The sequence below is a fragment of the Suricata suricatta genome, chromosome 8 (genome assembly GCF_006229205.1).
Source record: "Suricata suricatta isolate VVHF042 chromosome 8, meerkat_22Aug2017_6uvM2_HiC, whole genome shotgun sequence".
Classification (NCBI taxonomy): Eukaryota; Metazoa; Chordata; class Mammalia; order Carnivora; family Herpestidae; genus Suricata; species Suricata suricatta.
The window spans coordinates 134,646,680-134,662,201 of NC_043707.1; the positions used below are offsets into that span (position 1 = coordinate 134,646,680).

General features: G+C 42.0%; 1 protein-coding gene across 2 annotated transcripts in view; it reads right to left on the bottom strand.

The window, feature by feature from the left end:
* The window catches only part of KIF1B (kinesin family member 1B), a 125,823-nt gene that overhangs the window by 97,241 nt on the left and 13,060 nt on the right, over positions 1-15,522 (bottom strand). For both annotated transcript variants that reach the window (XM_029946162.1, XM_029946163.1), the window contains exon 3: positions 396-472. In XM_029946162.1, coding sequence (XP_029802022.1) covers positions 396-472 — 77 coding nt within the window. The remainder of the gene's footprint in view (positions 1-395; positions 473-15,522) is intronic.

Consider the following 15,522-nt stretch of genomic DNA (forward strand, 5'->3'; position numbering starts at 1 on the left):
GCCAAGTCCACATATAGAAATACTTCTCCACACCCACTCCAGGTGGTGTGGCTATTTCTCAATAAACCCAGCTCCCAGTGACAAGTGTTTCCAGCCCCGCCTCCCGTGGCCGGCAGGCTTTGTCAAGAGTTTGAAACCTTTCCTACTCCAGCACAAAACAGAAGGGGGGGAAAAAAAAGGAAAACATGTAATGAAGAGACGCAGAAGCAAACTCTAGTTAAGGAACTTCGCTAGGAGCCTACAAGACAGGGTGTCCTTGACTAAGCAAGCGTGCTGCAAAGGGCCCCGCTCTCCGCTCTCATGGTGTTGATCATCTGTTCTTGTGGAGCTGCAGATGCTGTCACAACTGCTCCCGGCCCGCACGGCTCTACCAGCTGCACCGTGAGCATACGCACCGAGGTGTGAGACCAGTAGGAGTAGTCGAAGCTGAAGGACTTTGGAGCTTCCTTTGGGTTCTTTGGGTTAATAATACCTAGAGAAGGAAAATGATTTGATTTGGTAAGTCTCTCCATTGCAAGTTCCTTAGTTCAACATGATGTTATATTGTAAATTCAAAGCACCCAAATCAGGAAATTGATACTACTGAAATCTAAACAAGGAAACAAAATTTTTTTTAAATCACATTTTTTCTAGGTAGGATCTGTACACAGAACTTAAAAAGAACCAGATCAACAACACTGACTGGGTGCCACCAGAATTTAAAACACAGCCTGGTATACAGTAGGTGCTCAGGAAGTACTGTGTGGCTGACCCACAGGTAAATTAGCAACCAAAATTCAGAAAGGGGCCACACCACTATTTCAAGGTACTTCGTAAAGCTTAAAATATTTCAATACGTCAGAAATAAAAACTAGAAAATTACTGAATCAATCCAAATACTACCTGAAGTAAACACTTCTTAAAGATCTTATCTACTTTAGAAAAGCATCTGAGAATGAAAGATGGTCTTCTTGCTGAAATCCACCGTTGATACTTATTATCAAGTATGCACGTACATGTGTATTACGTATGTATACAATAGAACCACACCCCACAAATCTTCTATAGAATGTTATAGAAAGCCAAATTATTTTTTGACTGGAAAGCACACAGCCTAATTGCCCACAATGAAAGTATTTCTCGTGTGATTAATCTAGTCACACTCTACTTTAGGGACTGACTGAATGCTGAATCTGAATGCCTCTCCTCCTTTCTCTTACATATAGAGCTTTAGTGCCTCATATTTCACATGAAACAAAATCTTTATAACATGTGGTCACGAAATCTCCTCAAAGACCAGACATCTCAACCAACCCACTTCTCTAAGGCATGGCCACATCCCAGGCTATTAGTGAGATCAGGATTAAAAATAAATCTGTCCAGGGCAGCTGCTGCTCAGGACATAAATAGCAACAGTTGCTACGGCGCTTAGTTCTCTCTCTTGCTGGATTCCACTGGGTATAGCCACACACTTCTGCTCAAATCTCAAATGCTGACAGGGAATTAATAAGGCTCACACTGCACATAATCATGTGACAAGGAGAGACAGTTCTAGAAAGAACATCTCCCCATACACAAATGGTAACCTAAGCAAAGAAGTGTGCTTCTAACCAAAAAGCACGAGGGACAAGATTTAAATAATAGCCACCACTTATGGAGCACTTACTCTAGGCTCTAAGAACTTTCTGTGTACTCACCTGTTTAATGCTCCCCACCACTAAAGTAGATAGGGGTTTCACTACTGCCACTGTATCGATAGAGGCACTATCACGAAGGGGCTAAATAACTTACCCAAGGCCATATACAGAGCTAGCTAACGGCAATCCAGGATGGAGACTTGGAGAGTTTAGCTCCAGGGCCCACATTCTCAGCCAAGACACCCATCACCTAAAGGCTTATTCCCTACATGTAGCAACTGTCAAGGTAAATACACTAAGGCATTTTTATACATATGCACATTTTCTGTGTGCATGTATGCATATGCATATGATCACCCCCCAAATTACATCACACGCATTGCTTAAAACTCTCGATACCCATTTAAAACTAGGAACTATGAGGATTATAGTCCCTAAAAAATGCAAGACTATAAACAAACTCTACCAAGAAAATGGAAATCAGTGTCATACTATGTGAACCAGATTCAGGTTTCAGGGACTCAGCAATAAAGACAATGCCAAGACACAGGATTTATCTCTAAAGTAGTCTTCACCACTCCAAAAACATCGTTAAAATAAACATTTTCTAACCTATAGGAAATTTGCTGTCATAAAACTTTATTTAAAAATTAAAAAAAAAATTTTTAATGGTTTTTATTTATGTTTGAGAGACAGAGAGATAGTGTAAGCAGGGGAGGGTCAGAGAGAGAGGGAGACACAGAATCTGAAACAGGCTCCAGGCTCTGAGCTAGGTGTCAGCACAGAGCCTGATACGGGGCTCGAACCCACGAACCGCGAGATCATGATCTAAGCCGAAGCCGGACACTTAACTGACTGAGCCACCCAGGCGCCCCTAAAAAAATTTTTTTAATGTTCATTTATTTTTGAGAGAGAGACAGAGAGCAATCGGGGAGGGGCAGAGAGGGAGACACAGAATCCAAAGGAGGCTCCAGGCTCCGAGCTGTCAGCACAGAGACAGACACGGGGCTCAAACCCACAAACTGTGAGATCATGAGCTGAGCTTAAGTTGGACACTTAACTGACTGACCCACCCAGTCGCCCCTATCATAAAACTTATAAGCCATACTTCACTCAGTGTTTTAGCTACTCACTGGTGGTACTGATTCTCCCAAGAACACTTAAGAAAGGGATACTTTTCAATCCTACCTCTTTGTTCTCTTTCTCCTAGTATAGAAAAGGAAATAGTACACCAGTGAGTTATTTCCTTGATTTACCTGATATCCTTTTCCTCTTCCTTAAGATTCCCTTCTTCTGGATCTTTGAAACTCCTGGAACTAATAACATTTCCTAACTTACAGATTTGAAACCAAGCTGCCTTTTAAGTAACTGTTGGTATGCAGACAAAATCCTTTTTAACATAAATAAGTAAATCAAAATATAATTTTAAAGAGCTGTTTACACTATAGTTATGTCAAACATGATGAAATTTATCCACAATATTTTTTAAAATATTTAATTGCTGGGGCACCTGTGTGGCTCAGTTGAGCATCAGGCTTCAGCTCATGTCATGATCTCACAGTTTGTGGGTTTGAGCCCCGCGTCAGGCTCTGCGCTGACAGCTTCAGAGCCTGGAGCCTGCTTCAGATTCTGTGCCTCCCCCTCTCTCTGACCTTCCTCTGCTTGCGCTGTCTCTCTGTCTCTCAAAAATAAATAAAAACCATAAAAATTAAAAAAATAATAATAAATAAAATATTTAATTCCTAAATGAAAAATATTTATGGAAGACACTTTAGAACAATGTAAAACTCAATACTGTTGTTACCTGTTTGAGGGAGAGGGGTAAGCAGAGAGCCCAAGAAGGCATGGATAATTTCTATATGTTAGCTGGGTAGTAAAGGAGAGTTTGTTTTATATTATTCCTTATATTTACATATGTATTGTACTATCTTGAATAAATGAAATGTTCCTAATAAAAAATTTTGGAACTCCCCAACTCTACAAATGAAAAGAAAAAAAACTGTTATAAAGATAAAATACTGGGGGTGTGTGGCTCAGTCAGTTAAGCATCTGACTTCAGCTCAGGTCATGATCTCACAGTTTATGAGTTTGAGTCTGATTTCAGGCTCTCTGCTGTCAGTGCAGAGCCTGCCTTGGACCCTCTGCCCCCCACCTCTGTCCCTCCCCTCCTCTCAAAAATAAATAAACATAAAAAAAAAAGACTTTAAAAATTGGGGAAAAATGGGAAAAAAAGAAAGGAAAGAAACTGCAGGGAGCCTACTTGGGATTCTCTCTCTCCCTCTCTCTACCCCTCCCCCACTCACGCTCTCTCTCAAAATAAAGTTAAAAAACATTTTTTAAAGCTTTTTAAAAAAAGATAAAATATTGGGGCACCTGGGTGGCTCAGTTGGTTGAGCATCTGACTTTGGCTCAGGTCATGATCTCACCACTCGTGGTTTGAGCCCCGCATGGGGTTCTGTGCTTACAGCTCAGAGCCAGGAGCCTGCTTCAGATTCTGTATCACCCCTCTCTCCGCCCCTCCCATGCTCATGCTCTGTCTCTCAATAATAAATAAATGTTAAAAATTTTTTTAGGGGCGCCTGGGTGGCTCAGTTGGTTAAGCCTCCGACTTCGGCTCAGGTCATGATCTCACGTTTGTGGGTTCGAGCCCCGCGTCGGGCTCTGTGCTAACAGCTAGCTCAGAGCCTGGAGCCTGTTTCTGGTTCTGTGTCTCCTTCTCTCTCTGCGCCTCCCCCTCTCATGCTCTGTCTCTCTCTATATCAAAAATAAATAAAACATTAAAAAAATTAAAAAAAAAATTTTTAAAGATAAAATATCAATATCACTTGACCTCAATCAGAAGCCCATGAACTCCACTATTACTTTCACAGACAATGAACTAATAATACATTCTCAATGTGCCAAAGGTCTTTTCTTTCTGAATTACTTCACGGTTGAGATCTAACTTACTTCCTTTAGCCCAACTAAGAAACAGGATGTTTCAACATTAATAAAAAGGGGGAAGGGGAGCACAGTACATGTAATGGAAAGGGAATGGGATTTGGATCAAAGGACCATTTAGAGTATGTTAATATTCTAAATATATGACAGACCTTTAATATTTAGAATTTTTGGTCACCTTGTCAGCTTTTGTCATCTGTTGTCACCTGTCATACTCCAGATCTGGACCCATCCCCACAAGCAACTTTTCACAGATGACCTTAAGAATTATCTCGGGATGCCTGGATGGCTGAGTGAGTTGAGCATCAAACTTCAGCTCAGGTCATGATCTCACTATTCGTGGGTTCGAAACCTGTGTCAGGGGCTGTGCTGACAGCTCAGAGCCTGGAACCTGCTTCCGATTCTGTGTGTGTGTCTCTCTCTCTGCTCCTCCCCCATTCATGCTCTGTCTCTCTCTCAAAAATAAATAAACATAAAAAAAAAAGAATCATCTCCGAGTTTCTTCTCTTACGCCTACATGTGATCTATCCTGTCAGCTCTCCTTTCAAAATGAATCCAGAATCTCAAGGCTCCTCACCAGCACCACCATTACCAACCAGGTCCAAACTACCGCCCCCTGCAGCAGGAGCCGGCACTAACTCCTAACCAGGCTCCGGGTCCCGCCCCCTCCCTCCCAGCCCCTGGAGACTCATCCCCACACTGCAAACGGCGGTCCTTTTCTCAGACTAACCCAGATCCCATCCACGTCCATGCCTCTGGTGAGCATCCCAACGGCTTCCCAGCATACACTGAACAAAACTACTCCCTCTCTGAACTCCCATCCAGCTACTGGAGTGATTCACCCCCAACTCCAGCCCCACTGCCCTTCTTACTGAAGATACAGTCTCATTTCAGGGCCTCTGCACTTTGGCTCTCCCAGAGTGCCACTCTCCCAGGTATGTGAAGAGCCCACTCCTAACCTCATACAGGTCTCTGCTCACATGGCACCGTATCAGATGGTCCTTTTCTGACCATCCAACTTAAACAGTATGCCTTCACTCTCCACCTGCTTTCCCTGTTTTATTTGTCTTCACTGCACTCCTGCTAACTGACTTATTATGAGTCACTAGAATGCAGGTTGCAATGACACCAGAACTTCGGTTTCATCCATCGCTGAATTCCAGCTCAGGAGAGTGCTGCCACACAGCAGACACTCAATATATAGCCAAAGAACTGATGACTACGTTAGTTTTATCTTTCCTTACAGATTGTCACTTCTTTGTAGCTGAAACGATGATTCCTCTGTCTGTGTCACTCACTGTGCTGATTTCACAAGTAGGTGATGCTTTTATGTGGACTGGTACATAGCTCTCTCTACACAACCTGCTTCCTGAGTCTTTTCTTCCTGAGCAGCCAACTAACTCAGCTTCTAGCAAGCACATTAATCTCTGGGAGAGGAGGAATCTAAATGCCAATCTCAGGAGTAGAAATACAACTTTTAGGAAACAGCAGTGATAGGGAAACAGGGGACAGAAGGAAAGATGACCCTGTTTTAAACAAGAAGATATGTTGATGGAAGTCACTGGGAAGGTCAAGGATAAAGGAAAAGAAAACGGAGGCAGGAAGAATGGGGCAGGTACTGGAAACCCCTCGCCCTCTCCAGGCCTTTAGAACTGTGACCTACAGTATGCATTTCACAGGAAATATGGACTCTCATATCAGACAGAGGTTCCTTACCATTCAAATTTACTACTGTAAAATTTTCTCCAGTGTCCTAGATCTAAAAGGCTCACGCAGCATAAGGATTCTTATGTAGGTGTGAAACAAGATTCTTGACTTCACACACTAGACACACACCCAAGAGGCAATGCTGTGTGATAAACACCTACAGACATAAATAAATGCTAATATTCTCAGTACAAATCTTCCCAAGCACTTCCTCTGAAGTACACATTCCATCCGAAGGGTGAGGTACACTGGCTGAGTCACTGTTGAATAGATCACAACTACATCTAGGTGCATAAAAGATCTTCAACAAAACACTGTTAGATGGCATCCATGTGAACAAGTTCATTTTCCTGATCTTTCTGCCTGTCTTCCAACAGCCCCTGCCCCTTTGCCTTCTACACTTTTACTCATTGTGCTAAGCTTTCCAAATCTCCCAGGGTAGTTGAAAATGATGCTAGCTTCCATGCTAACATTAATCTTTCCCAAAAGAAGCATTATTGCAAAAGATCCCAAGATCCTATTTTAAGAAAGGAGAAGTTAAACAGCACTTTCATTCATTGGGCGTATTTACTGAGCACATGTATTAAGCAAAAACTATGTGCCAAGCGTGTGCTGGAGATAAAATGGCAAACAAACAAGTTATTTCTGCCCTTCTAAGGCTAACAGCCAATGGAGAAGACAGACATATAACCACATAAACTAATAAATGCTCTCAAATTATGGTTAAGAGTCATGCTGTATAAGTGTGGGAACCAATAAGAACACATAAACAGGCAGGTATAAAAGGAACCTTATAACAAAGATGAGTTCTGAATTGGTAAACCCTCATTGGATAAAACAGAGAAGGCTGGGCTGAGGGATAAAGGAGATAGCCAAGGAAAGTGGAGAGAGAATAACAGCCAACACTGACTAAATGCTGACTGTGTTCCAAGCACTGTGCTAAATAAGGCATTACGTGTATTCGCTCATTTGATCCTTACAATAACTTTATGAAGTAGGTACTATTATCATCTCCACTTTAGATCTGGAGCACCAGAGAAGGCGGCACTTGTCCTAGGTCAGGGCCTAGACTAAGTTTGGAACGTCTGACTCCAAGATTCCAAACCACTGGGCAGTATGCATCCCAAGCCAGAGAACTGCTTCAGGAAGCCCCAGGGCAAAAAGAAACATGTGGCATCCAGATTCCGGTTTGGCTGGTGTGGCTCAAGTGCAGTGAACAACAAAGGGTTAGAAAAGCATTAAAATCTCCGAATCAGATCACAGATGGACTTCAAGGAGCTGGTGAACCCCTGAGCAACGAGAAGCCACTGGCCTGACTTGACTACAGTACGGAGAGTGAACTGGAGGAAGGCATGAGAGGAAGCATGGAGACCATGACACAGAACACAACCACCACTGGAGAATGTCTGGGAAATGTTGCCATTTACATAACGCCTCCCATGAGTACTGCATTTGGCGGCAGAAACCCATGAGTTCCACGATGTAGCATTTGTGGGGATAGAGAGATAGAAGGGTCTATTCCTAGATCAAAAACATTGTCTCTTGATCCAAAACGGAATTTTGTCTTACAATAATCACCTGCCTGGGTGGGCTCAGTTGGTTTAGTGTCTGACTCTTGATTTTTGGCCCCGGTCATTATCTCACATTCATGAGACTGAGCCTCAGATCAGGCTCTGCACTGACAGCGAGCAGCATACTTGGGATTCTCTCTTTTTTCTGCCCCTTCCCCCACTCATGCTCTCTCGTTCTCTCAAAATGAATAAACTAAAAAAAAAAATATGTGACTCAATAGTCAATGATCAAAATACATGTTGACCTAGAAAATATTTTTAGAAGACATTTTCAAGGGTTTTAGTAAAGAAAGAAATGGAATACTATAGAGGCTTTAACATACCTCCCCTAAGTATCCATTATTATCCTGGGGTCCATCTATAACGGGCATTTTAACAAATTATTTATGCCTCAATTTTCTTACCTGTAAAATGGGTACAGTAATAATATTTCCTATTTTATAGAATTGTTGTGAGGATTAATGAGTAGTCCACAACAATTCTAACACAAAACAAATGTTCAAAATATTCTTTCATTTAACAAGTACTAGAGGCCTATGTTGCCCCAGACCTGAGGCATCTAGTGAAAACCAGTCTCTTATCTTCAAGGAGCTTACATTCTAATCCAGAAGTCAGATAATTAACTAAAAGAGACAGTACAACCTGGGTAAAACAAAGGAGAGTTAGGAGATAGAAGGCGACAGTGGAGGTGGCAGGGTGGCTCTTTCAGTAAAAGTAGGCGGACTGCCACCTCTGAGAAGGTAATATCTGAGCAGGGGCCATAGTGACATTTAAGGAAAAGCAAGACCACCACAGTAGCCAAAGAAAGTAAATAATAGTGAGATGTCAAATCAGATGGCTAGCTCTGGACCAAATTCCGTGGGCATGTGACCAAGGTGAGGATTTTTAGTTGTATTCTAAAAGTGACAAGAAGCCAACAAAAGATTTGAAGCACAGAGGTGACAAGATCTGATTTACATTTCCAAACTAGGGCTCTGGCTACTGTATGGGAACAAAGACAGAAGCTAAGGCAGCTCCGAATAGAGTAGAAATGGTAAAAAGTAACTGGATTCAGGACAGTGTGAAGGCAGAAGAGACAGGCCTTACTGATGGACCGCAGGCAGCCTATTAGAAAGAGAGAGAAGCCCAGAGTGATTCCGATATTTGGTCTGACAAACTCAAAAGGAGGCATGAGAAGGAAGAAGAGTCGCTTTAGGTGCACAGGGAGGAGAAAACAGTTCTACTGCAGACATGTTACGTTTAAGATACTTCTTAGGCTTTCAAGTAGGATCAGGTTAGCAGCTAGGTGTGGATAAGTCTAGAGATCTACAAAGAGGTCAGTCCAGACTGCAGAAATGAACTTGGGAATCATCATCAGCTCATAACACTTAAAGCCTTGACCCTGAATGAAATCACTTAGGGGGTCCGTCTTCTCTGAAGACAGAGGAGAGATCAAAGAAAAGAGACAAAATCCTGGTGCACTTTGAACACAGGAGGTGAAGAAGAACCCAGAATAACCTGTGAGGGAGGAAGGCAATGGGGAGAACCTGGGGACCCAAGAGCCAAGAGACAAGACAGAAATGTTTCAAGGAGGAAGCCAAGCCATGCTATTTATTATTACAATGCTTATGACCACAACCATTTCTGGCCCCACAGTAGGAATGAGTCTATTCTGGTGATCTCCTGACTTCCCAAATAGTTCATTCTGCTCACCCTCAACTCTGTGCACTGGCTCCCTTCACCATCCAGATATCAGCTGGCTTCAAGGCTGTTTTCTTAAGTCCCCTCCACAGATCAGAGGGGCAGCTTCAGCACTGAAGTCTGACCAGATCCTTCCCCAAGTACACAGGCAAGAAGACCTTGCGTTTCTCTCTCCCTACGCCTTACACGCCTTTCCCCTTTGTCTTCACACTTTTTATTCCTCATGCTGTGTAGCCAACACTCTGCTCTCGGAGAGCTGTAGAAGAGTGAGAAACAGGACAGGCTGGTTCATGGCAAGGCTTACCTGATGACCCCTATCCAAGATAAACAGAAAGGCCTTTAAAATGATTACCACAAAATGTTCTATAGGTTTTAGTTTGTCCATGAACCATAAGACCATCTTCTCTTTCTCAGAGACCCTTCCAGTCAAAATTGGCCTTATAAAGTCTGTTAAGTCCTCCAGCTTTACCCCTTTTTCCCTTTGCTTTCTTCCCAACTTTGTTACTGCAGCATTAAGATGCAGAAATAATGTTTTAATTACTAAGTCCTAGAAAACAAAGCAGTCAAAACAACATTTTTACTTAAATGCCTTTATATTCTCCAGAATAAATTTGTTTATCTAATATATCAAAGTCTCTATGTAGCAATTAGACTGTTGTGGGCAAACTATTAACAATCTCGCTGGCAACTACAATTAACTTATCATTGCGGCAACACTGTAACTTTATATTCACTTTTCTAACTGCAAAGCTTTGTGCTTGTTAATCCCAGTAACATCTTGAGTACAAACTTCCACTTCCAAAATATACCCAAAGTACAGGGAACACTGCACAAAATACAGCCATTTTGCACACCACTTATATTCCAAAACCATAAAGCCACAACCCATAAGCAGCTCCCTCCCCTATTCAGAATAACATATTTCCAGAAGTACATTAAAATGGTATAAAAGCATATTGCCATAAGGTAGAATTAAGCAGAAGAACTATAATCATAAAGTTCCTTAATCATTTAAAATAACAAACCTACTGTATCTCCCTCTCTCTCTGATCCTCCCCTGCTCACACTCTCTGTCTCTCAAAGAATAAACAAATTAAAAAAATAAAATAAAATAACAAACTTAGATTCCAAATCCTGTAAACAATATAAATGTACTTACTATGTGTGTTCATTATGTATTCAATCCCAGAGTAGTAAAAATAAATATAAAATGGAAAACAAAACAAAACTCTACCAATTCTGTAATGTCACAGTGTCATCCTCAACTGGGTATAAAATAAATATGCTAGCTATAATAAACATTTTTAAGATTTTTTAAAAAAGTAATTTCTCTATACCCAAAGTGGGACTCGAACTCACAAACCTGAGACCAAGACTTGCGTGCCCCAAAGGCTGAGCCAGCAAGGCACCCAAGTTGTCATCAATATGAAACGAACCCCCGACTGGCATCTATTCTGCCGCTCCTGCGCAAATGTTGAATGACTGGGAGAGGAGACGCCCTGGGAGGTCCCATTCTAGCTCCGAACAAATGCCACAAAGATGGCAGAACTAACAGTAATGCCCTGGTTATTCATAATTACCTTGCAGCAAGGAGAGGCATCAAAGTAAGTTTTCATGTGAGAGTTAAGTTCAAATTACACACAAACAGTACTTCTACACAGAATAATAAAACTTACTATTTTGAGAGGCAATATGTGCTGCAGAGAGGTTAAGAATGAGGTTCTGGAGTCAAACAACTCAAGTTCATTTTCTAGTTCTCCCAAGTTCTGGATGTGTGACCCTAGACAAGTCATCTGGGGAATGGGGAAAACAGCAGTATTTGCCCTCGGATTATTGTGAGGACGACATGAGTTAAAATCTGTAAGTGCCTGACGGTGGCTGGCGAAGCTTAAGTGTTTATTACTGCTTTTGTTGTTGTTAGTTACTAATCATGGTTTGGTTTTTCTCCCCAATAAAAGACATTTAAAAACCTGCTTTTGCTTTTCCCTTCACCGATTCTGCCTCCTCAACTTTATCCACAGTTATAAAACGAACTTTTGGCATCAAACCAGAAGAATGTCACAAGGAAACAGCAAACGTAGTTCAACCACTCACACAGCTTCTGCTAATTCTGGCCATACTGTTTTCTGTTCTGCCAAAACAAAGAGGCTTCCCAGACATTTCCTACCTTTCCAGGCCCTACCCCTCAATTATTCGGATGTCTCTCAATGCTTTCGTAAGAGTCGTCACAGTCCTGTGACTATCTATCTCTAAGGCTCTGAGAGCCTGGTGGCCTCCCAGCCTAAGCCTGCTGAATAACAAAAACCTAATTTCCTATAGATGCTCTCAAAAACCTAATTTCACATTTCTTATTCCTACCACCTGTATGTCCAGAGCATTCATCCTAAGCAATACAACTAAGAACTGGATTTAGCACACTGGAAATGATTTTGATAAAATAAACAACTGTTGATATATTACCAAAAATTAAAACTAAAGCCCTACCTTGCCTACCTTACAAGCAAGTGGACGTAGCCGGTCTTTCCCTGGTCTCACTAACAGCTCCCCAGATTTGCTAGCCCCACCACAGCACTTCACACTTCACTGGGCAACTACCAAAAGCAGTCAGCACCATGTTATCAGCACGGACTTTTAAAAATGAACTGCAAGGAGCGCCTCGGTGGCTCAGTCGGTTAAGTGTCCAACTTCGGTTCAGGTCATGATCTCACGGTTTGTGGGTTCGAGCCCCGTGTCGGGCTCTGTACTGACAACTAGCTCAGAGCCTGGAACCTGCTTCAGATTCTGTGTCTCCCTCTCTCTCTGCTCCTCCCCTGCTTGCACTGTCTATCAAAAATAAATACAACATAAAAAAAATTTTTTTAAGTGAACTACGAAACATCTCTGGAAAACTGCAAAGAAAGCATTTAAAAAGGAAGGAAAAGAAGAGCAAAGAAGAGAAAAGCCCGGGCATGGCTGCTTTGTCTTTTGGACAAAAACATCAAATGCAGATCTAAAGGCCACATGAAGTACAGTTTAGATTTAATTAAGGCAACCTGGAAAGTCCAGAACAATCAGATGCAAAGCAGCAAAGAACAAGGACTAAAGTTCCTACAAGATTTTAGCTAGTCTTCTCTTCCCTGTTTTGGAATCCAGATGGTAGATTTTTTAGGTAACTAAACACGTTTAAATTATAAAATGTAATAAAAAGCAGATGCAAATACACAATACCAAAGGCCTCCTTCAACTTGGGTGCAATTGTTCCTGACTTTAAATTCATATTCCCATTGAAAGTAACAATTTACGTACCAAAACTAATTACCAAAAAAAACTTAACAAGTAACTTCTCAAATACCATCCTATGCAGTATACGGGATTCCATTTGATCCTCACATTAACCCTGGGATATTAGGGTGGGTAGGCACTGAATTTCCACTGAATAAATGAAATCACATCACATTCTTGCAGAATATGTGGGGAAATGTACCCAATATGCTATTAAATAAAAGACCAGAAGTTTGAAAAAGGGAGAAGGGGAGGTCAAAGAACAGACTTTAGCTTTTATTCTGAATAAAATGGGAACCATCTTAGAGTTTTAAGGGAAAAACTATCCGACTTCAATTCTAAGAGGACTGCTCCAGCTGTTCTATCGAGAAAAGAGTGCTAAAAAACCAAGGTTAAAGCCTGTGGACTTGCTAGGAGGTCACTGCAGGCAGCGGCTGTAGAGGGAAGAGCGGTCCGATCCTGGGTATCTTCTGAGACAGGGCCCATGAGCCTTTCTAATGCAGAGAGGACAGGAGAGAAATCAAGGATGATTACATAATCTCCCCTGAGCAACTACAAAGAAAGAATCTCCACTGAGCAGGAGGAGGAGAGTGCAGGGGAGCAGGACTGAGGAAGACCCACTAGGAATTCAGTTTTGGACGTGTCAAGTTTGATGTTTATCAGGCAGGAGAGATGCCCGGTAAACGGCTGCAAACACTGCCCTCAGAAGCCACCTGTAAGGGGCTTACACTTTCCTTCACAGTAGGCCTAAGAGGCAGTTTTAAAGCTCAAGTGTCTGATAACAGGGGATTAGCTAAAGAAACTACAGTGTATTAATATAACAGAATACTGCAGAGCCATTACAACCATGTTCTTGAAGAATACCTAAAAGAATGGGCTCAATAAGTTAATGATAAATTATCTCATCTAAAAGAGGGTACATTCCAGAATGCAGGTTTAGTAAGTTACCACATGAGAAGTCACTGTGTCAGATGTAGAAGAAAAAACAAATGTATGTTTTGGGCCTGAGGAAAAGGAAAGCAAAAGCTGCCTTCAAAATTACAAGGGGGTAGAAGAGGGGACTGGTGGACAGCAAAGCCAGGGGCCAGCAGACAGGGCTAAATTTAGAGGCTAGCCTCAAAATCCATCTAAAAGTCATTCTAAAGGACAGACTGCATTTCCATCAACTCCAGCTAAGTAAATATAGCATTACTTCCAGGGCACCCCTCTTCCCTGGCCCCCGCACACCCCTCCAGCTGTAGCACCAACTCCCAACTAGAGGGGAAGTGTTTCATTTTGAAATTTAAAAATAGTTTCATGCCACTGGCACCCAAGTTGATTTCAATACATTTTACTGAACTCTGCTTCCAGCACCACACAAGCCTCTTCTGGCTTTCCATCCAGCAGGCCAGTAACTAACGGGTGTCACTTTGTCAATATGGACACGTACCCTGAAAAGGAGATATTCCTCTCCTAGGAAAAAGAGTGAAAAGTGTCTAGAATACTTCAGGCGGTAGGAGACAAATTTCACGGGATTGTGCCCATTACATGACAAGCCCTGGTAACTGACAGTGAGAGGCATATTGTAGCTCTATTTACAAGGTGAAGATTTTGGTTTTTTCCTTTCTTTGTATACTTTTCAAATTACTTAGTATACATATAGTAGAAAGGTTCATAAAATATATAAATGTATCAAAGGTACAAGCTGTAACAACAGAACAAAAGCCCAGTACCTACCAGACAGCTCTAGAATGTGATTCTCACCCCTGCAGCACCACTGTGTCCTCCCAAGATCTCTCTCTCTCTGCCCACCACCTGAGGCATGCTGAATTTTGTCATTATTGCCTTACGTCTCCACAGTTTTACCCATGTATTTGTAGGGCATAAAGAATATAGAGAACAGCTCTGCAGGTTTTTGAAATTTATATGAATACACCAATTTCTTTTGCGACTTGCTTGTATAGCCACCGTTTGCTTATAATTTGTGTGTGCACAGTTCTTCTCTGTAGTGTTCTATCTTATGTAAGTGTACCATGATTTATTTATCCATTCTCCTATTGATGGAAACTGGGGTTGTTTCTAGTTTTTTTCTCTAAGAAAAACTAGTGCTGCTAAGAGTTTAAATGCCCAAATCTTCAGCAGTTTTAGTGACTCGATGAAATGCATACACCGGTAGCATGTCACAGAGAGAGCGGACAGGGCAGGAGGGAGTTACGGAGTTCACAGCATGCTTCCTGACAAAGGGTGCGTTAAAAATAGTGAGCATTCCCTCTCTAAGGTTAGAGCACATGGGGTGGAGGTGAAGTACTGCTGAAGAGCTGGCCTGTCCTGGACCTCCAGCCACACCACAAAGTACTCCGGAGCTGTGTTACGGAGCTTCTGGCTTATCCCAAAAAGACTTAAGGAGAATTCATTCTGACTGTAAGTTAGAAAATGTATTCAGAGGGGTGCCTGGGTGGCTCAGTCGGTTAAGTGTCCGACTTTGGCTCAGGTCATGATCACAGTCCATGGGTTTGAGCCCCGCATCACGCTCTGTGCTGACAGCTCAGAGCCTGGAGCCTGTGTCGGATTCTGCGTCTCCCTCTCTCTCTGACCCTCCCCACTCATGCTCTGCCTCTCTCTGTCTCAAAAATGAATAAACATTTTTTAAAAATTTTTAAAAAAGAAAATACATTCAGATTTAAAAGAATTCCTTTCAAAAGTCTTCTTTTACAAACCTCCACTTCATCGTCTTGAGGCTCCATCCCAAATTTTCATTCATGAACATG